The sequence below is a fragment of the Brachyistius frenatus genome, unplaced genomic scaffold (genome assembly GCF_029030835.1).
Source record: "Brachyistius frenatus isolate BFR_SWC_R1_liver_20210118 unplaced genomic scaffold, ASM2903083v1 Contig_135, whole genome shotgun sequence".
Lineage (NCBI taxonomy): Eukaryota > Metazoa > Chordata > Actinopteri > Embiotocidae > Brachyistius > Brachyistius frenatus.
The window spans coordinates 771,066-794,935 of record NW_027210734.1 but is presented as its reverse complement, the minus strand read 5'-3'; the positions used below and the strand labels follow the sequence as shown (position 1 = coordinate 794,935).

General features: G+C 43.3%; 1 protein-coding gene across 3 annotated transcripts in view; it reads left to right on the top strand.

The window, feature by feature from the left end:
- Positions 1-23,870, top strand: part of nhsl2 (NHS-like 2) — a 116,363-nt gene that overhangs the window by 44,921 nt on the left and 47,572 nt on the right. Inside the window, exon 1 of one of the 3 annotated variants that reach the window (XM_069714832.1) lies at positions 1,953-2,353. The exons of the other annotated variants lie outside the window; for them this stretch is intronic. Coding sequence (XP_069570933.1) covers positions 2,275-2,353 — 79 coding nt within the window. The 5' untranslated portion in view covers positions 1,953-2,274. Of the gene's footprint in view, positions 1-1,952; positions 2,354-23,870 lie in introns of those variants that run through there. 3 annotated transcript variants of the gene reach the window in all.

Sequence of the window (23,870 nt, the reverse complement as noted above, 5' to 3'; positions counted from 1 at the left end):
AGGCGTCGTGTTCACAACGAGAAGCAGCAACATCTTTATTCTGAAGCAACAGCCGCTAAAAAGTGGAACCGAATCTCAAATACCTGAGGCCATGAGCAATAATTCATAAAAAACATGATTAAAATTACACTAACCGTATGTTTCCTCTCTAATAAACTCGGTGCTGTCTCATTTCCTGTCCACCAGGTGTGCATTAGATGACATGAAAAGTGCAGTGAGCTTCTTTATCACCCTCAAACTACTGTAAGTAAGGTTGGTGAGCAAATGTTGAAGATTAGATTTGATTTCTGTAACTTTATTTATTATTATTTGAATCACATCTGTTGGTAGAATGAAGGATTTCTAACCTAAAAAAAACCCTCCTCTAAATACCTGATTTAAGAATTGTCCTTGAAGAATTTAATTTTTTTTTTAAATTTTTTTTTTTAATTTTTTGATGTATTTAAGTTTGCTGACTTGGGGGGGGGGGGGTAAGATTTAATTAGTACTTATGCAGTTTTCTACATTTTTATTTAGTAAGTAAGATTGATTAACATATGAATTTTGTTGTAGATGAAAATATTTGATTGGTTTTAATCATTTTTGAATATTTATTTGTTATATAATGCCAGAAGAAGAATGCTTCACCGGCTGAATCTTTGCTGAGGTGCTCAAACTATCGATGAGCTTAAACTAGGTAGAAGAGATCGTTGTTTATTTAGTTTAAAAAGTAGAACAGTATTTTCAACTCATAAAACAATAAGCTGGTCCTTCAGTTTATCAGAACTTTTTTGAATTTAAAATCACCAAATTTGGAGATAGCCTACGTGGTTTCAAGGGACGGAAAGAGTATGAACATTTTTATTTTGAAAAGTAAAGTGAAACTTGTCAGACAAATGTCGTGAAGATTTAAATCTGAAATGTCGCACAGTAGAAATATAAAGTTGTGTGAAATAAAAACACTTAAGCAAGGTACAAGTACCTCAAATTTGCACTTCAGTACAGTACTTGAGTAAATGTACTGAGTTAACTGGAAACCGATCCCACTGTAACCCCTGACACTATAAAGCACACCTGTGCACACCGGCTGGTTTAGACTCCACCTCCTGGGAATTGTAGTTTTTACGAGACAGAATGTATATTATATATATTATATAGTATAATAAATGTCTGAAAATATGATACATTTTTTTTTATTGGTTTTCTGAATTTTTGTGCTAAACTTGATCAATTCTATCATTATAAAGCAGACAAAATACCCAAAAGTATGTGGACAGCAGTGTGAGGACTGAGGTGTCCACATGCATTTGGCCACGTAGTCTCTGTTTTCCGGTCACATACAGTGGCCGATCGTGGACCGATTCATCTCCTTCTCCCTCTCCGTGCCAACCCCTCCTTCTTTCTTTCTTATTTCTCGCTCTGCCTCCTTCGCTCCTTACCCCATCATCATCATCATCATCACCATCATCATCGTCGTCTGTCTCTCTCCCTCTCTCTTCCTCCTTCAAACTCTCTCTCTCCCCGTCTCCGGCTTCTGATTGGCTGCGTTCTGCCTGGCTCTTTATGAATTGAACAGCAGCGGCTGGATTCGACTGGCTGGGAGCTAATCAACACAACGGACGCTCTCTCTCTCTCTCTCTCTCTCTCTCACTCACTCACACACACACACTCTCAAATATACGCACATGCTCACCGGCAACAGTCAAACCTCTCACTGAAACAGCTGCTTACACACACTTTCTCTCACACACACCGGCACGCAGCCTGCTTTGTCAACAGCTCACGTAGCGCGGTGCACTCACCCGACACACACACACTTCTTTCTCTCTCTCTCGCGTGTTCACTCTCATCTGCAATCACACACGCACACGCACACGCACACGCACGCGCGCACACACACACACACACACACACACACACACACACACACACACACACACACACACACACACACACACACACACACACACACACATGCAGTCACACACTCCGGGATGCAGGCGGCTTCGGTGATGCTGTGACGCTCCGTCCTTCCCTCTCACTCACTCACACACACACACACACACACACACACACACACACACACACACACACACACACACACACACACACACACACACACACACACACACACACACACACACACACACACACACACACACACTTCACTCGTCTTGCACATGCTTTAACACCGGGGTCGCACACACACAGCCTCTCCGTCAGTCCGTCCGTCCGTCCGTCCGTCAGTGTGTGTGTGTGTGTGTGTGTGTGTGTGTGTGGTGGCATGAGGCGGTGATGTTTTGGGACAGGAAGAATAGTATGGGCAATTCCCAACGACGGCCCAAAGGAAGACACAGACCCAAATCGGCAACAGGTACTTTATCCTTCTGTCTGTTGTTGCTTTTTTTTGTATTCTTCTCTCCCTGCACACACACACACACACACACACACACACACACACACACACACACACACACACACACACACACACACACACACACACACACACACACACACACACACACACACACACACACACACACACACACACACACACCCCTGCCGACTTGCATGTCACATCCATGCATCCCTCTTTTTTTTTGCACTCGTGTGTTCCGGCATCTCTTCCCTGCGTCTATGTGCACACACATGCACTTCATTTGTCAGCCTGTTCATCTCTCTGCTCACAATTACCTTCATTTTCCAAACCGATTTCTGCACCCCTGCCTCTAAAATTGTCCATCCATCCTTTCGCCTTTTCCTCCTTTCAAAGCTGAGCTGACTTCCTTCCATTTCTCCACCTCGTCTCAACACTGAATTGTATTATCTGGCATTTTATCTTCGAGCAAATTCGCCATAATCGGGTCCACGCATCCCTCTTTTCGTCCCTCCATAGACTCATTCCTTCATTCTTCTTTTCCTGCATTCACACGTTCATTCAAAGGAATTATCACTTTCTCACAGAACTTTGCCATCATTTATTCAAACTGTTCCCATCTCATTATCTTTTGTCTTTTTATTGATCTTCCTTCTTCCTTCTCATCCCTCCATCCACCTTTTCACCCATTCATCCATCCTTCACTCGATCTTTGCCATCCAACATCACCCACGCTCGTGAGCCTCCATTCGTTCTGTATCTACTCATCTCGTATTGTGTCGGCATCTGGGCCGTCGTTCCGTCCATTTATCTCCTCATTTCTTCGTTCATAATGACGCCGATCAATCTGTTCAGTTTCCATCCATTTATCATTTTATTCACTGATTGATATACATTGTCTGGTGTTCTTTTGCAACCCAGGACATTTTCTATGTCCATTATTTTCTGTCCCGCTCTTAAAAATGTCTGATTGTCTGATATTGTTGTGCCTCGAAGCGATGCAGCCCCGCTTCCACCCGACCGTCCATTAATCTCCTCTTCCAGTTTCCCATGTCTGGGTTGCCAGGTTGGAATGAACTGGGTCAATTGGTCGTTTGCCTCTTGGTGTGTGACTGGGCTGAGAAACTGCGTGTGTGTTGCTGTGTGTGTGTGTGTGGTTGCACTTTTGTGTGTTGGTTTTGCAGCTGAAAGTGTGTGTGCAAATATTTTTCATACATTCTGCGTTTCCACCACCATATGCTGCAGTCTCGTGCATGCAGCAGGTATATATATATAAATATATATAATATGTGTATATATATATAATATATATATTATATGTATATATATAAAATATATATATTATATATATATATGTGTGTGTGTGTGCATGCTGCACTGCCTTCGTCCTGCGCGGCTGGATGGGATTACTAGTGGGCTCTTTAATTATCTCTGAGGGGCGAGCGAGCGAGAGAGCAAGCTGGAGATAGTGTCCAGGAGAGAGAGAGAGAGAGAGAGAGAGAGACGACAGCCCTTGTAAATCTGCCCCCCTTACTCGCTTCAATAAAGGAGATGAGGAAGAGGAGGGGAAGAAGAGGATGGAGAAAGAGAGATAGAGAAAGTGGGGCCAACGGGAGGTGAGGAAGAGGAGGAAGATAATGGAAAATAGATGGATAAGCAAATTTTTTTTGGAGAGATGGAGATGGATGAGGGACAAGCAGAGAGGAGGGAGGAAGGAGGGGTGAGGAAGAGGAAGAGGAGGAGAAGGAGGAGGAGGAGGTTGCATTAAAAAAACACACTTGCAAAGTGTTGGTGTCATGCTGCAGAGCTGCACCGTGCACACAGAGCCATCTGAGAGTAAACACACCCATACGCTCACTCACACTCTGTGCACATGAGAACAGCGTGTCTGTGTGTGTGTTAGCTGTAACACAAACCGACAGCCTGCACACACACACACACACACACACACACACACACACACACACACACACACACACACACACACACACACACACACACACACACACCTGCTCTGCTGCAATAATCAGTTCAAGACGTTTCCCCGACTCGTTTGACCTTGACGTTTCATCGGCGCTCGAGGCTCATTCAACAGCGACGGTCGCCTCGCTGTCACCAGGTGCTGCATTACTCCGTGATTTACCGTGATTACCGCCGCGACGACGATACGGTCGGGGACATGAGGCGTAATTGATGCTTAATGGGCAGAAGAAGGAGGAGGTGCATTTGTCACAAAAGACGGAGACGGAGCTCAGCAGAAAAAACCCCGGCAGCGTCAGGTCTGTTTGTGAAGCGACTGAAACGACTTGCGTTGACCTGCAGGAACCTTCTGAGGGTTTGTTAATGGTCACCGAAGCAGACCGGAGTATTGTGACGTCGTTGTGACGCAGGAGAACCTCACAGCGAGGAGGTCGGGGTCGATGATTGGGTCAACAACGTGTTTGACGTGAGAGACACCCGTGCTGTGTTCAAAATGACATACTTCCAACAAATAGTGCTCTCACGTGTTCGGACTCTTACTTGTGTAGCGCAGGAAGTTTTGACAGAGTTGTGTTGTTTCAATCTGCACACTGACAGGAAATGACCTCATCATGTGAACACATCAACCGCCAAAATATCTGCAGCTTTAATTATTTTACCCAGAAATAAATGTGTTTTTGTGTTTGACACTCAATAAACACACTGATGAAACACTTCTATGAGGTGTTCAGGAGCAGCTGAGGCTTCTTCAGACATCTTTTGAAAACCTTTACGTCGGTGGCCCCGCCCCCTTTCCTCTACGTAGCCGAGATGGCGACCGTTTAGGTTGGAAAGTGTTCCAGTGTTTCACACTTCTTTTTTTCGTCCGTTTTGAGTTCATCATCTTGGTACTTGTAGTGCACTGCATGTTTCTGCACTCAAAATAGAGAGTTTTAGTACACAAAGTACAACATCTGGATCACGGCACTGGTCAAGGGTCCAAGTTGGTCATGTGACCAGTCGTTCTGGGACATAAAGCAGGTGTGGAGAAGACAGTAAGATATCTTTGAATCCAGAAAGAAGGACTAATCGTGATTTTCCATCTGAGAAGTTCTTGGTCTAAAATCGGTCCTGGATGCCAAGATGGCAGATCGTATGTTATAGTTATAGCAAACTTTTAGCACCCTATCGCAGATATTTTCTTCAATCGAACTGAGTAACATTTGACAGTTATGGATATTGTGCAGACATAGATTAGTATCTTAGTTGGGGCGGCACGGTGGTGCAGTGGTTAGCACTGTCACCTCACAGCAAAAAAGGTTCTGGGTTCGAATCCGGTCCTGGGCCTTTCTGTGCGGAGTTTGCATGTTCTCCCTGTGCTTGCGTGGGTTCTCTCCGGGTTCTCCGGCTTCCTCCCATCATCCAAAAACATGCACCTCAGGTCAGGTCACCTGGCGCCGCGCTAGTGGCAGCCTGCTGCAGCAGCTCCCCCCTGAGAGCCCCCCTGCTGTAGTGAAGACATTTCCCCTCGGGGATTAATAAAGTGTATAAAATTAAAAATCAAATAGTATGTGCAGGATGCATACAATGTTTTTCTTTGTAATCTGGATATGAGAAGAAACATATTTGGGCTGACAGTCTGAACAAAGCTTTACTTCAAATTGTTTTGTCACCAAATACTTTCTAAGAACTTGTTTTTGTTTTCCTTCTTGGAACAAGAAAGATTCCTGCAAAATGAACACATTTGAAATCTGTTTCTTTTTTTTGTATCCAAACTTATTTTGGTGCACTGCGCTGCCAAGAGATCAGCTGTCAATCAAAGTGTGTGGGCGGGTCTGTGATTCCTTCCTTTGAGCCCGTTCAGCTGTTACTTCTCACATTAGCTGCCAGTTTCTTTTCCTTCTTGTTCGTTTTCCTTTTATGTCTTCTTCTGTTTGTTGGAAGCAGAACTTCAAATAAATCTCCTCCTCTAACAAAGACTGAGATTTCTTTGAAAAATGTATTTGTCTGATCATCTGATTGATCAGTCCACCTCTTCTTCTTTCTTAATTTGTTTCTGCTCTGTTTCTTTCAATGCAGACATTTCCTAAGTTTTTCTTTTTTATCTTTCTTTAGTCCTTCATATCTTCTTTTTTTTTTTTTTTTACCTGAGATCTGACTAGCTACTAAATACTAGCCCAAATTTTTTTTTTCAGTCCAACAGCTGTGGGATGTTGCAGGAGAATTTGGGGGTCTGTTTTGTGTTTGAAGGTAAGGATAGTGGAATAGTAACTATTTCTGCTTGTTAAATGCTTCATGAATTTGGAAAAACTACCACAAATGTTCTTGTATAATTTGAAAAACCCACAGACTGTCTATAAAACTGGACGCCAGAGAGTGCCACTGCGGGTTGGTTCCAAAACGCCTTCTGCTCCATAGACTACCATTGAAATTCTCGTATTAAATTCTCAGTCAATAAAATTTACGAGTAGTTTTGGTGTCATTATTAGCCTCAAAAAGCCATGTTTTTTGGGGCGGCATGTCTGTTTGATTGACAGGACTGTAATGCAGTCAGGTGACAGCTATCGGTGGGCGGGACAGAGTATTGTCAGGTTTCCAATCAGATCGAGTCAGATCCACCGCTCGCTCCTCCCCCAGCTCGTCCAAATATGGTCACTTCCTGCTCCAAACCGCTTCGAACTAGCAAAGATGGCGCCGGCCAAAATCTGAACTCGAGGCTTCATAACGTTCACAAACCAACCGGTGACATATTAGAGACCAAAAGCCGTGATTTTAACTAATAAGTCAATCCTGAGCTGAATCTTTGGAGGGATTTCATGATACCTTTTTGTCGTGTCCCATCACCTCTCTCCTGATGTTCTAGCTTCACTCTTTTTTTTTCCCTCGTCATGCCGACACATGAACAGTGATTGTTGATTTTCCACATGATGCGTGTGTCTCCTCTCCTCTGCTCTGCTGCTATGCAACCATCACCCCGCTGATCAGCCGACAACACTCCTCCTTTGTTCCTGTTTTTGTGTACGGCACCACAAATATGTTTGTCTTTTTCGCTGCTTTGCATGAAATCTGTCATTATTTGTTCTTTTTTCATTTGCGTGCTCACGCCGAGAGGCGCGGCCGACCACGCAGTCACACGCCGAAGAGGTTCATTCATATATTTTCACATCGATGATGTCATTTTCAGCACAGCCAGCACCCTGCAGCAAGAGAGAGGAAGAGAGGGAGGGAAGGAGGGAAGGAGAAGGGGTGTGTGTGGAGATAATTGGATGTAGGTGAGGAGGAGGAGGGTTTGGAGGAAGCAATTGAGAGATCTGAGGAGAGATGAGAGAGAGAGAGAGAGAGAGAGCGGTGTGAGACGAGAGATGTGAACGATAAAGAGGAAGAGGAGGCATGGAGGCATGAAGAGGAAGAGAGAGACAAAGAAAGCAGCAGCAGAAGAAGAAGCGAGGGAGAAGGAATGGGAGGAGACAGGAAACAGTGCCTGGGAGTGTGTGTGGCCCCCCTCTCTGAGCCCGCTGTTGCCACGGCAACCGTACAGGTGTTAAAGCAGGTCAATTGAATGCCGGTCAGTGCTCTGCCAGTGACCAATGAGCACGTGTGTGTGTGTGTGTGTGTGTGTGTGTGTGTGTGTGTGTGTGTGTGTGTGTGTGTGTGTGTGTGTGTGTGTGTGTGTGTGTGTGTGTGCGCGCGCATTCCCCGGTTTGTCCATTCATTAACAACAGAGTGTGTCTCGCCTACTGATCTGTTTGCCGCATGGTGGGCGTGTCATTTCGTTTAGGGACACACACACACACACACACACACACACACACACACACACACACACACACACACACACACACACTGTCACTGCTGTAATCGCTTTGTGCGATCCAGTGACTGTTTTATTAATTTATTTTCCACATAAAAACTGAGAATCTTCACTTTAATCATTTACAGATTTATGATCCACATAATATACTTTCGTCCCTTTCAATTCCTCTTATTCAGAAATCTTTCAGCAAATAAAGCCACTTTTAGGCGAATGCGCATGTCAACATCTTGATTTGTGCTTGTGAACATTTCCCTCTCTGAGTTTCTTCAGTCGATATCTGCTTAGCCTCCTCCGTGTTTGACTGGCTCAGACTCTAAAACTCTGGAAGACAGCAGGTATTGAGCAGGAAGCGTTGGTCTCCGCTCAGATTCGACTGCAGCTGTTTTGCCTCCAGCTCCTCTAAAATACTTCCTCTGTGATGTTACAGGCTGCTCTTAGTTATTATTTCTCTTCCTGCTCATCAGTTAGACGGTGTGTTCCTGCAAAGGAGGACGGAGGCGAGACGCTGCGTCAGAACGGGTCTGAAAGTTCAATACGGAATACTCTGTAAATTTAAGAAACTTAAAAACACGATGCGTCTCAGTGAACTTCTGGATTTAGAGGGTTTGTGAGCAGGTTTTTGTGGACGTGTCGTGGTGATGAGATTTTGACATCCTTGAAAAGAATAAGTCACACTGAGTCTGAAAATATTTACGTGATTCGACTGAGCTGTGATTCAGAGAGGAAGAACAAACATTTGACGAGGTTAAAGTTAAATGTCACCTGTTGCAGCTCCAACTGCTGACCGTGGTGATGAATCGGCTAAATCAGCAGATTAAACCGCAACTCCCCAGTTTCTGAAGAACTACAGAATGCACCTGTCGTTTTTACCTCACGCAGTGTCTTCGTCTCTGCACTTTTGTCTGTCTGCACACCTGTCAATTCTCCTTTGCACTTCGAAAACATCTGGTCCAAGTCAAGAGAACAATTGCGGGTGAGAAAATATGGATTATACTCTGTTCCCTTTTAGAAAATGAAGGATTTTGTGCACCAGAAGAATTGAAAAAACATAAATTGAATGGGCTCCAAAGGTTTTTTTTAAATGGCAGCTAAATGCTGGGAGGAAGTGATTTAATGGAAATCGATTGATTGATTTTTCTCCTTGACACAGTAACAGGAACCCACTTGAGGGCAACACTTGTCTTTGTAGTAGGAAGATATGCACAGCAGTGCTCATCACAACGACGTGTTTTAGTGTGAAGCTGCTACTTGACGCTGAAGGATTAAACCAGACAGGATCCGTTTGTATTAAAGTTCTTCTCCTTTGCATTGTTTAAACCTCTAAAACCTCACCTCTGTTCATCAAAATGACATCTTTAGTTGTTTGTTTCTTCGATGTAACTCGACACCTTTGCCTTCGAAACGTGGGTTTTTGAACATTTTCACGTGAAAACTTTTCCACATATTCTCCCCATTTTATCACTTGTTGCAACACGTCATACATGTGTCATACATGTGTCATACATGTGAAAAACATAGGAAACAAATGTGTTCTTTCTGTCAGGGACTAAAGTGGAAACGCTCTGTCCAGATGTTGACAGCAACAGTTTCTCAGTGTTAAAATAAAGTGAATTTATTCTTGATAGACTTTACTAATCCATCATATATGTTTTATAGAAATGTTGAACGTAGAGAGGACGCTGGTTCAGCCATCTTGTTACCCTCAAGCATCCTTGTGACTCTGAGCTCGTCCTTGTTTTCAGAGGAGTTTGTGGAAAAGGAGAAAAATCAATCGTTATTTTTGCTGAGTCACAGTAAAGGCCTACAGCGCTCAGAGGGTGACACACACACACACACACACACACACACACACACACACACACACACACACACACACACACACACACACACACACACACACACACACACACACACACACACACACACACACACACACACACACACACACACGGAGGCTAAACCCCAGATGTAATTTCTGTCACCGCAAACAAACATTTACCTCATTATCAGAAAATCCAGCATGTGACTGCCCCCCCCCCCCGCTCCCCTCACCGCCCCCCTCCTTGGTGACACAAAGTTTCCATACTTCTAATCACATTATAGCAACCTTAAAATATGTAATCAATGAATTCATTTTGGTTGCATAGCAACGCTCAGACCTGCTCTTCCGCCTGCAGTAAAACCCCCTCAGTGTTGCCGTGGTGTCTCAGAAGTGTTTCAAACCTGCTGAGACGTCTTTAACCTTAATTCATCCCGGATAGACTCGCTGCTCGGCCCGTCTCCTCCTTTTCCTCCTCCACAACTCTTCCTCTTCATCTTCCTCTTCTGCACCGCTGTGCTTCAGATCCAGTGTGTTCTCAGAGCCGCAGTCTTAATGGTGACTGAGCAGCTTCTCGCCGGCGCTGCGGGGAGTTTGGTGCCTTGCTGAGAGGAACCTCGGCTGTTGTATTTAAAGGTGGAGAGAGCATTAATCACTCGGGCTCTCTGCGGTGGAGATGTGCGTACTCAGCGGCCTCGCGGTCCCAGGCCAGCTCCTCCAACAGTTAGGCAGCCGTGGCTTCCAGATACCCGCTATTAATAACGCCTGTCATTGACTTTGTCGCCCTAATTCATTCCTTGTACGTTTCCTTTTCATCGTCTCACTGCTCTGCGTATGGTTTTCTTTGTATACAGTCTTTCAGTGGTGTGTTGCTGCTTGCAGTCTCCCCCACAACAGTCCAACATGTTCCTCCTCTGATAACGGCTGAACGATGCATTATGTCCTGATTGTGAAGCTGGAAGGATTGTTTTTTTGTTGTTGTTGTTGAACTCCGACAGTTTAAATCCTCATTTTGCTGGTGTTAGATCAACGTGTGCTCCAGTATGTGGTCAGTTTACTGGCATGTCACCGCTGGGTGTGGTCACAGGAGCAATCAACGATAGACTGCATATGAAAATGGACGTCTAAACAGTAAAGGCAAAGTGAAAGTGCTGTAAAGTACAATACCGCTGATGGCCACTAGGGGCTGGCTCCAATAGACTCCCATTCAAAATCGTGAGTTAAATTCCCTTCTTCTGATCAGTGTTGTGGTGGTTCGGCTTCAGAGAGAGGTAGTTGGGGGCGTGTCTGGTTTGATTGACATGTGGGCGGGGCATGTGGGGGAGCAAACTCCTTCCCAGCTCATCTAAATATTGTCACTTCTGGCTCCATTAAAAAAACAAAAACAAGATGGCAACGGCCAAAGTGCCAGTGTTGCTTTTTGGGAGATTTCTCTGACCTGCTGCACTTTTATTTTCAGTTATATCCTTTATTATGTTTGCAGCTGCTAATTCAAACTGTGCATTTGGTGGCGCTATGAGCTCTCGTATAACTAAACAAGCAAACTTGTTAGTTTTACAGGGAATTCCTTTTGTTGGATTGTCTGTTGTAGAATTTACCTCAAAAAGCAACTGCAGCACTTCTTGACTTTTCTCTTTAGATTTGTTTATTTTCAACAATGTACAGTAATCGACCCTCAGAGTCCTCTGAACATAAGAAAAGAGTCAAAACTGACCAAAGGTTAACTTAGTCACAAGAAAAGATGAATGTATCCAGATGCAAACACAGAAGAAGGACATTTCATTCACGTTTTATCAAAGCTGTTCGTATCTCATATTGACACACAAGGTGCCCTTTGACTCCTCATGTGGACGCACGATATGATCTTCACGCAACAAAACTTTTTATTTAGGATTGGGAAAAGATTGTGGATCATGTTGACTTTTACTTCATGGTGGATCTGAACTCTGGTCTCCTGTGTCAATGTCCCCTGTTTGTTCCCACCAACCACAATTAAATGCAGTGTTTGACTTTCCAGGAAGGAGAAGTGTCTGTGTGTTGTCGTGCATAAACTGTGGAGGCTCGTGTTGAATCCGATTATTCAGAGTTCACAGGAAGTTTAAGGTGTGTTTGGGGATTTTCACTCGACCTCGGATGTTTGATCTGCGGGCGTCTGTACATAAAACACATGCTTTTTTATTTCCGTCCAAATCATTACAGTATGTTGAGGTTAAAGGATTGGTTGTAACCGACGCACTGTATTCACAGTGAAGTACTCATACAGAAACACAATGAGCGAGTGCTGCTGTCACTCTCGTCGCCTCCAGAGTTTTCAGGAAGCAACTGTTGAGGAGAGGAAGGAAAACAGCTCAGCTGCACTGACAATAGACCCGACGGAGGGAAGAGGAAAAGGTGCTGAGAGCGTTCGAGTTCAGACGTTTGAGTTTAGAACGGTTTTATCGGTCCATCAAAACATCACCTTCGTAGTTCTGCAATACCACAGAGTGCCACTAGAGGTTGAATCCATACACTCCCATTCAACTTCTCATGAAATACAAAGTCAATACTTTTTTCCACTAATCATTTCAGTGTCATTAGCTAAAGTCACTCCTTATTAGTTTTTCCATCTGAAAATAATCTGTCATTAATTAGAAAATAAGCTTAAAAAAATAAGTATTTTCAGGGGCATGTCTGTTTGATTGACAGGCACAATAACACACAACGTTACTGACAGTCTTATCAGGTGCGTTGACCACCTGACCGACCTCTTAAACACTTTGTAGACTCCTTCATGGTGAGGGCTGGAGGGGAAGTGGTGGGAAGGAAGAGGAAGAGGTAAAAAATAAAATAAAAGAAGGGGGAAGGCACGACTCCGAGCACCATCAGCTTCCTCCCTTTCTCTTTTCCGACACTGTGACAGAAAACGTGCCCACTGCTCTTTCTTCTCTCTCCTGCTGTATCTTTTTCGCCCCTCTCATATTTGTGTGCTGACACGCTCGTAGCCGCAGCCTGAATGAGTCACTGGGTTTACCTCAGTCGGCAGCTGGCCTCTCCTCTTCCTCTTCCTCCTCCTCTTCCTCCTCCTCCTCCTCCTCCTCCCCTTCGTCTTCTCCCCTCTCCCTCTCTGAGTTTACATGGATGTGAAAGTTTGTGTGCCGGGCAGCGTTTAGGAGTTCAGACATGGAGGTTTTCTGGACCCGGACGGGTGAGTTTTTATTTTATTTGGGAAAAGTGTGGAAAAGTTGGAGGCAGCGAGCGGAGTGGTACCGAAACGAGGAGGACGGCCTCTTCTCCCGATTAGCAGAGTTCAGGAATGTTACACTTGACATTAGTGGGGGTAACATGACCATGCAGTGTGTGTGTGTGTGTGTGTGTGTGTATCGTCTCTGTGTTCAATGTTTGCTATTTTCAGGCATTTGGAGGCGGAAACCTTTTGTTTTTGAGCGTCACACATTGAGGTGAATGTCTTTGTGTTGAACTCTGACATGAAAGTCACAGATATGAGCAGCAGGAGCATCGTCGTACCTGCTGTTTGTCACTGACATCAGGAATTTCACAAGTTGTTTAAAAAAAAGGAAAACATGGAAATAGACAGAAAAATGAAGACATCTTGATTTCTTATTTTGAATCGAAAAACTATATTAAATCACTTTAAAAACATTAAAAATGAACCACAAAACATTTGGATTTTTCCTTTTATTTACCCTCAAGTCTAGAAAAATCCCATGATACCGCACATAAACCTGACATCATCAGATATATACTCTGGCTCAGCTTGTTCCAGCAACAGAAGCCATTCATCAAATAGATGTTTTGCATAGATTTATACACATTCTCCAAAAATCAGCTATTCACAGAGTGTTTGGTTAGAAACTTTGGAGCTTAGGAAGCTCAGAGCTAAAATCTTTCATTAATTGTTTGATTTAAAAATTGATCTGCAACTATTTTTAGCTATTTTCCAGGCAAAACCACCACATCTTTCAACCTTAAATGTGAAGAATTTATGCTTTTCTTTGTCCTATATGATTGTTATTAAATATATTTGGGTTTGATATATTACCCCGTCCTGTATGGCATCAATTTAGACATTTTTCACTGTTTTCTGACATTTCATACACTTAATAATGAATCATGTAGTTGAGTAAATAATTGGCAGATTAATCAACAGTGAAAATAATTGTTGCAGCCCTGATAAAGTTGTAGAAGTTTTCAACAAAGTTTGACTGTGCAGCAACAGGTTTGACTCACATGATAGAGGCAGACATGTTTGTATGCTGTGTGTATGTGTTCATGTGTGTGTGTGTGTGTTCGTGTGTGTTCGTGTGTGTGTGTGTGTGTGTGTGTGTGTGTGTGTGTGTGTGTCATCACCATTGAAAGGCTCTTTGTATGTTGAGGCCACACTGCAATTTGCTCGTCCTTTTTACCCTCGAAAAGTCTTCGCATGCGACTGTTAAGGTGCAGGAAGGTCAGTCGAGGTCATCTGTGGATGTGTGTGTGTGTGTGTGTGTGTGTGTGTGTGTGTGTATGTGTGGTACATACACACACACACATTTGGTTTTTGCGTGTTGCTGAAAGTGCATTTTGACTCTGGCTCGGCCCCAGTGTGGTTTTTCGTGCTCAGCTACAATGCTTTCCAATAGTGCAGCCATTATAATATCTACACACACACACACACACACACACACACACACACACACACACACACACACACACACACACACACACACACACACACACACACACACACACACACACACACACACACACACACACACACACACACACACTGTTGACGTCCTCCTTCCCACCATTTTACACTCCAGTATGGAAAAATAAAACAAGGCATGAACCACAACACACACACGGTCACAGTCACATGCTGGCAGCACATACACACAGTATTTCACATGCTTATACATCACGATGCACACACACACACACACACACACACACACACACGCTTCTCTCATCATCTCTCTCCTTCTTCTTCTTCTGCACAACCTAAAATGAAAATGGAAGTAGAAGCCATCGAATTTCCATGCAGATGAGTTTCTAAATGCGGCGCCTCGATCGTCGGCTCGGTCCGGCCGCGATGGACCGGGAGACGGTTCTGAAGGGACGATGAATGAAAGAAGGGAAAGGAGGTCGGTGGGAAGGAGGGAACACGTCGGCAATGTTAATTTGAACCTCAGTGAGCAGTTTAATCGTGGAGCTTTGTATTTTTGGCATGTAGTGAACAACTTTGACATATTATGAAGGCATCAGATGCAGCTTTATGTGCAGTAATGGTCTGACATGGTGAGACAAAAGGCCCGCCGGCATACTCAGTAACCTGGTGTTGAAATGTCCTCGAGGAGTGTTTGATAAATGATCGGTTTTTGGACTCATCTCTGACATAGTTTGGAGTGTTTTTGCTGATTTTGTTTTGTGTCGTTTACGCAACACATTTTGCATCTTTTCAGTTCAAAAATACCGTCCACTCATATATTCAGACGATGGTTTGTTTGATCCTACATAAACAAAAAAATACTGGTAATATATGTTTTTACTGGGAAATGAGGCTAACTGGTTCCAGTCTTTATGCTATGCTAAGCTAATCACATCTGACTGCAGGAAATGCAAAAGCACGTACTAATATTCTTTTTCCTAGCTTGTAGATGTTGATGAGAAAGTGACGTAAAGCGACTTTGAAAACTCGTCTTACTTCATACACATCAGGACAGAGTTAAAAACAGAAGAAATGCATGAATATAATATCTATTCAAGTTCAATTCTCCACCAGAATAGTCATTTATTTCCATTTGCAGTAGTTTTATCTCCCAGAGACACATACTGATCTCAGTGGATCACTGCTGGCAGCTGATGTTGGACACATTCAGTGTCCGGCTGGTGGTTGACCACATTTTGAACACAGTTTAATCATCTCTCTGCTTACTGAGCCATAAATTAAATGGAACTGCTCCTGTGAAATGGGAACATAGTGAAATGTAGTCAGTCTTTCAGCAATGGAAAGTCATCTTAATAAAGACAGTTGAAACTTGAAATGCCAATTTATTGCTCACTAGAACTGGTTTTTATTTTTTGAGAAATTTCGTTTTTCTGTATTTGTTTATTTATTGGGAACAACACCAACGAATTAATGAAGGTTTGCCTTCGAATAAATATTGCAAGTCTACTAAAATTTACTTTTCTTTATGCATTAAAATTTTCCAGCTGAATATTTTCCTCCCACTTTACTGGCATTAGTTTGATGGTTTGCCTGATAATCATCGCCGTTTTAGTCTTATTCTATTTTAGAATATCTGTTTCTGTTCTTTAAAAGTCGAGGTTTGGCGGGTTGCACCTCCAAGGTCGTGTTTTATGGATGTAGTTTCTTCAAACGTTTGGAGTCTCGGTTTCATTTGAGCTTGACCAAAAAACAGCCAGTTTTTCTCGCTGCGCTGCCCCACCCGAGGCGGTCATGTAATGAGTGATGGAGCGAAGCAAAGGAGATGGAGGAGGAGGAGGAGGAGGAGGAGGAGGACACAGCTTCAGTTTAAGGTTAGAGGAGAAACAATAGAAAGAAAGGGCAGGTGATTTGTTCAGAGTAACGAGGTGGATGGCGGGCAGGTGCGATACATCTTCTGGTATAAAGTGCTGCATCAGGGCCTTCGACTCTTTGTTCATCAGATCTCCGTGTGGAAACCAACACGGGCTGTGCCTGTAATGTTTACATATCGGACTGTGTGTGTGTGTAAATCTAAATTTAATGGCCGTGTAAATGATGGCTTTGACACGTAAGTGACTTTCCCTGAAGTGTTTTGGCTCCTTATCAGCTTGTGTGTGTGTGTGTGTGTGTGTGTGTGTGTGTGTGTGTGTGTGTGTGTGTGTGTGTGTGTGTGTGTGTGTGTGTGTGTGTGATTTTTCTGGCTTCTCAGTCCAACAATGTGTTTCTGTTTTTCAATTATATTTCTCCTCTATTAACCGGCAGATATTTACTTTAACGCTAACAGTTAGCTGTTACATGGGAACATGGAGAACCAGCCGACCTCATTCACTGTTTATTTTTAAATTTCAAACAAACCAGTTCTCTAAATTTGCAAGTAAATTGTATTTTTCAAATTAGCGTGTTTTTTTTATTTTTTTTTATCTTTGGCATTTATGTCATTTGGGAAAAGAAATTACGTGTATGTGTTGTCAAATAAAGTCAAATTTATTGTTCCGTTACAAGCTCATCCGACCGTCTCGTCGCCGCTGTCTGCGTTTATTAGGTCTGTCTGTCTGTTTGGTGGCGAGAGAACAGGAAATAGATGGAGTGCTGTTTCCTGTCAAATCCTCTTCTGAAACAATGGCTGCTGGAAGTAATCTGACCGAGACAGCACAGCCCTCAAGGGCCTGTGTGTGTGTGTGTGTGTGTGTGTGTGTGTGTGTGTGTGTGTGTGTGTGTGTGTGTGTGTGTGTGTGTGTGTGTGTGTGTGTGTGTGTGTGTGGTGTGTGTGGGTGGGTGTGTGTGTCGGCGAGGTGGTCTGTGCAACATCAATCCACCGAGAGCGCTGCGTTCGGTGCCCTGACTCAGCGTGGGAATGGGCGGCGGGTTGAAAAGAAAACACTCTCGTCGTGGATGTGAGTCGCGGTGGGAGCCGGTGTCGGTCACCTGGTGCCAGCGGGAGCTTGTAGTTTGTCGCGAGACGAGGTTAACGCCATCAAAGCGGGCTGAAACTGCAGGAAGTGTGCCAAAACAAATCGGACGGCCTGGCAGCCTGTGATAAGAGGCCTCGGTGGATTATAGTCAGTTCTGACAGATGAGGCCAAACTGTCAGAGCGGGCCAGACAGGAAGTACAGCTCTGGATCTGGAGCTGCACAAGCAACAACATGTGTTATTGTGAATTTAGTTGGCAACTATAGTAAATATACCAAAAATATCAGTTATGGCGTGTTGAGAGTTTTTTTGATGTGCAAAGTGACAATGTAAGGCATAAAACTGAAAGTAAACAAACACAATGTATTCTACAATGAATATTTGGTTTTCCTGAAAAGTTATGAAGTCTTTAAAGTTGCATGAATGTTTTATTTTCTGTTTCAGGGGTGTAAACGCTGTATAATGTTATATGTTAGGAAACAGTTGCCTTTTTTACAAATCCAGCTGTCTTTTAGTGAAATTAAGTGCAATATTCGTTCTCCTTTTTGCTCAGCTTTTGGTCTCCACCGTGTCCAGTTGTGAACATCTGGCTCTTGAGCTGCTAAGTGCTTCGCTGTTTTCACCAGCTCGTTGCTAACTGTGTCTGTCTGCTGTTCGGTCCCGAGCAGGTCGTGTACACTGGATGTTTTTGAGCCTATTATTGAGCTCTTCTGCTGCAAACCAGAACAGCAAAGATGTGAGAAGGTTTTGTGACCTAATAGTATATACCATAGTAGACATAAAAATGTTCATTAGTGCAGCATTTAAGTTTCCTAAAGTTTGGATTTGAAAAAGGGTGCTCTTTGGACTGTATGCTAGATTTCATGTAGTTATCGGGCAAATCCAGATGTTCTAATAATGTCCTTGTTTCTCTGGTGCGCCCTCTAGTGGAGTTCTCCGGTAACATGCGGCGTACAGCACAGAAAGGCCACAGTGTAAATAATTCCACCGTACTTCATGTAAATATAATAAGCTGTTGCTGAAATCACACCTCAGGTTTTAAATACTGCAGTCGGAGCAGGATTACAGTGAGTCGCCTGGCAGGAGGCCAAAATAAAAAGCACAGTAGCGTCCCTCCAAATAAAGCTGCAGCTCTCGCTGCTGTTTACAGCATGAAATATTCAAATCATCGTGAGTGTTGTTCGGCATGAAATCTTAAAGCAACATCTTGTATTGTTGTTGTGTCGTGTCAGAAAGAGTCAGACTGTCCGCTGTCACGAAGTGTTTCCTCGTAACGTCTTGTAACTGCATTCAGAGGAAACGGTCTCCGCGGGAGACGGGACATCCCTTCAAACTTTTCTGTGTCTCTGTCACCGCTCGTCATCGTATGTCTTGTTAAACTTTTATTTTGAAATTCGATGGAGCAGGGCGAGTTGTACAGATGTGCTTTGCTTGGATGGGAATTGACAGCTGTGTGTGTGTGTGTGTGTGTGTGTGTGTGTGTGTGTGTGTGTGTGTGTGTGTGTGTGTGTGTGTGTGTGTGTGTGTGTGTGTGTGTGTGTGTGTGTGTGTGTGTGTGTGTGTGAGAGAGAGGTAAAGTGATAAAGGAAGATTGATGTACTACAACCGGATGAATGTGCTCTCACCTCAGCTGATGGGGTCAAAAGGTCACGGAGAGGGACCTTGGCAGAGGAAAGATGATGTTTCTGTGTGTGTGTGTGTGTGTGTGTGTGTGTGTGTGTGTGTGTGTGTGTGTGTGTGTGTGTGTGTGTGTGTGTGTGTGTGTGTGTGTGTGTGTGTGTGTGTGTGTGTGTGTGTGTGTGTGTGTGTGTGTTTAAATTGTTTCACTCATATTGTGAGGACCTGCCTTCTGGACAAATACAAACCATTAAAGTGAAGGTTTGTGAAAATAGTAGTTATTGTCGGGTCATGACTGTAATGAAACATGACTGTGTGTGTGTGTGTGTGTGTGTGTGTGTGTGTGTGTGTGTGTGTGTGTGTGTGTGTGTGTGTGTGTGTGTGTGTGTGTGTGTGTGTGTGTGTGTGTGTGTGTGTGGCAGAAGGTGACCTGGGCAGGGTTGCGAAGATGAACGTGTATAGCCGTTGACCTTGGGAGACCTGTGACATCACTTCCTGTCTGTTTGCCGCAGTCTCTTACCCCGGGGCGAGAGAAGGGGCACACACACACACACACACACACACACACACACACACACACACACACACACACACACACACACACACACACACACACCGATATGCCGGCGCTCCCTCTGTTTCTTGTGCACAGACACACACACATGCACACACAAACAAACTTCCTGACATGTCACAGACGCTGCTGAGTCAGCGTTGTGGGTTTCTGCCCGTGACATCTGCAGTGTGTGTGTGTGTGTGTGTGTGTGTGTGTGTGTGTGTGTGTGTGTGTGTGTGTGTGTGTGTGTGTGTGTGTGTGTGTGTGTGTGTTTGGAGTCTGAAATTGAGTTTACAACTGCAGTTGGAGAAGTGACACACAGTCCATCATAACGACCCGGACGTGAGTTAATGTTGAAGCGGTTTGAGCGACTGCAGCTTGTTAAAAGTCCGTTCACGGTTTCAACGTCTCGCGTGACATAAATTTCGTCGACCGCACAAATCCAAGAGGATCAACACGGCCGTGCACGTCCCAGAAAAGTAAACTGGATGCTTTTTATTGCTCCGTAAATATAATATATTTCATGATCCAACATCCTTGTTGCACTTTCCCATACACTCAGGTTTTGGTTGCAGACTTGAGATTTTTTGCTTATCATGTCACACACCTCGTTCCCACCGAAACACCTGACAGCAGAGGACTGTGTGTGTTGAGCTCCAAACAGCTCGATTGACGCTGTTTTCTATTAACATGCTTTTAAATGTAGCAGCACGACTTCCATAAGTCTGTCTTGCAACAAACATTGCAAGACAGAATTTATCTTACGATCCAAATGTTTTTGTTTTTTTTCGCAGTTCAAACATTTTTACTTGCAAACTTGATTTTTGGTAATGAAAGACACACAAGTATGTTCATAGCTTATCTTTACCTGCTTTCAACAAAAAAGACACAATCGCCATGACGAAAGAGTAAATTTGCATTATTGGTGAACATAAGCAACAATTTCTGCCTATATCTGATTCAAGATTTTCATTTTTAGATCGGGTTGAGTCATTTTCTGTCAACTTTACGATACTTGAAGCTTTGAGTTGTGTTTCGATGACTTTTAAGTCACTCACTGTTTTTATTCAAGTCAGAGAATAAACACGACATTTTGTTTTTATATAAAAATAATTGTAATTATCTCTGAGAAAAGAAACCTTTTGAAATCATTTTTACATTGGATAATTGGAGATTTGTAACAAAGCCATGTTGAGGCAGAATGATTTACAGCACATGATAGATTGAAACAACTCTAACATAAGAATAAAATCTATGCTAATAAAATGTAGTAACGCTGTAAATCAATCCTCCAGATTGTCTAAGACGTTTTCTTAAAGTGGAATTAAGCAGTATCAAAGCTGCTGGTCTTATTAGTGATAATCTAATTTGTTTATGGTAATCACAGTTCTGCCCTCCGCATGAACATCTCACTAATTTGTTGTTGTTTAAAGCTGGTGGCGCCTTCAGACGGTTCACGTGTGTCTGACCTCCTTCTGACTTCCAGGATGTGAGATTATCGCTGAAGGAGAGTTTTAAGAGGATCTGAAGGGATTCTCGTTTATTCGGAGACGAGCAGAAAATTAAGATAAAGCTCACATTTGGTTTCGGGCGGCTCGAGTAACACACAAAAGTCAAGAAGCTCGTACGCAGCCAACGGTGCGGCAGCAGAAAATGAATGACATCGAAGATCAGGAATCTTACTTTGGAAAACAGTCTGAAATCATCAGCTGCTTTTTAAGGCAGCTCATGTTGCAGCTCAGTGGGATTTTTCTCCTGAATATGACTCTACTGCTACACATGAGATCATTGTGGATGTCCTGCAACGTATTCGTATCAGAAAATGCAACCAATCTGGATGTGTTGACTGAAGAAGGCCTCATTTTAACTGTTATTTAACGTATATGTGGAACACACAACAGGCTGCTTTGCATAAATGTAGTTGCACTTCTTCTCTCCCGGGAGCAGCTGAGTTCAACTGTGTTCATTGAGCGGCCCTGCTGCCTTAAAGACGGCGCTCAGGGGAAAAGTAGTCAGAGCTTTTCATATCGGCAGAGATGACTTTTGTTCAACAGCAATAATATCATGTTAACTTCTGTTTTCAGAGTGTTTGTGAGCAGCTTTGCTTTCCCTTCGCGGAGTGTAGAAGTGTGCGGAGGCCGCGGGGCAGAATCTGACAGTGATTCATGTGTTTTCATTTTGTGCTGATGAATACGACCTGCATGTGGCATGTTGGGAACGGTGGAGTCCGATGGAAGAGATCACAGTCAAATTTAAAGTTTATTTCTAAAATTGAAGATAATAATCAGCTCAGCGGGTTTTCGTATCAACGAGCAGATCAGTTCATTTAAAAGATGAGCTCAGCCTCTCTGTTTAAATCTGATCACAGCAGCTGAATTTTTAGTTTTATATCATAATAAAGGTTAAATTGTAGACTGTTGTTGATTTCAGCCTTTTATTATTATATCCTGAATACCAGTGAGTCATTTCATTTGTCTCTGACTGCAGCTACAGAAAAAACAACGTGCCATTAATTCAGAAATGTTGTGTTTCTATTCTAATAAGTTTGAGAAATGTATTTTGTATTTAACCCTTTGACACTCAGATTATGAGGCGGTATCTTGAATGGAATCGACATATATATATATATATATATAAAAATCCAACTGCTGTTGTGGGCCAGCGTGTCTATTTCACGCTTTGCCGTGGTACGGGGTTGAAATCACGTACGAGTCCAAACCTCATAACACGTTTAAAATCACACACTCAGATATACCTGTCATGTTAAAACCGCTGTGAATGAAACAATTAGTCATTCATGCTTATGTGTGTGTCTGTGTCTGTAAATGTGTGTCTGTGTGTGCACCTGCTGGTGTCCGAGTCACGTGTCACTGCAGGTTCAGCCAAATCAGCCTGTTACCGCAGCAACCGCGGCATAACAAGAGCATGCATTGGAAATAATGGTTATCAATTCTAAAAATACACTTCATGTGAAGGGTTTTGGAGACGAAGCCACCGTGTGTGTGTGTGTGTGTGTGTGTGTGTGTGTGTGTGTGTGTGTGTGTGTGTGTGTGTGTGTGTGTGTGTGTGTGTGTGTGTGTGTGTGTGTGTGTGTGTCATGCTAACGATGTCCGTGTCCGACTAACCATTGCAATCAAAGTGACGCAAATCTCTGCGTCAGTAATTAGCATAAAATTGGATCTTTGTTCCTGTTAGCAAACACGGTTTAACACATCCAGCTCTTCAATTAGGCCCTCGACTGACACACACACACACACACACACACACACACACACACACACACACACACACACACACACACACACACACACACACACACACACACACACACACACACACACACACACACACACACACACACACACACACACACACCTCCCCATTACACTTATCCCCATTTTCATGTGTGTGTGTGTGTGTGTGTGTGTGTGTGTGTGTGTGTGTGTGTGTGTGTGTGTGTGTGTGTGTGTGTGTGTGTGTGTGTGTGTGTGTGTGTGTGTGTGTGTGTGTGTGTAATGAAGGAGATATGACAGAAGGAGAGGATGGAAAGCTCAGAGGAACGAGTGAGTGACAGCAGAGAAAGAAAGAATTAATGGAGAGAGAGTGAGAGAGACGGGGGAGAAATTTCAAGAAGGAAGTTGAACAAAGGATGAAATCCGGCGAGACGTGGAAGAAGAGAGAGAGGAAGGAGGAAAGTGATTCAGAGGAAGAGGGAGGAGAAATAAGTGAGAGGAGGGAGGGCGAGGATGAATTGTGGCTCATGTCACTATAAATTACTTCCAGGGTCTAATCGCTGCAGACAGCCGGGTCTCTCTGTGGAGGAATATGCTCTCTTTTAGTTTGTGTTGATTTAGGAAGTGTATTTGTGGGATTGTGTTTGTCTTCGATTCCTTCAGACACCAGAGACCAAACTGTCTTTTGATAAACTGTCTTTCAAATGTGTGTCAAGGTATGAAGTCTGAAGAAATAACACAGACTCTTCATATTTAAAGTCTTCAGGTGTTTTCCAAGCCGTGTAGTTTTTGCTTTAAGGTAAAAGTGTGTTCAGGGATTTTTTTTAATTTTTTTTTTAGAATTGGTGACATTCACAGTAAAAAAAAATATGACATAAATTTGCTTTTTAATCCTAAAACTTCCAGCATCTTTTCTTT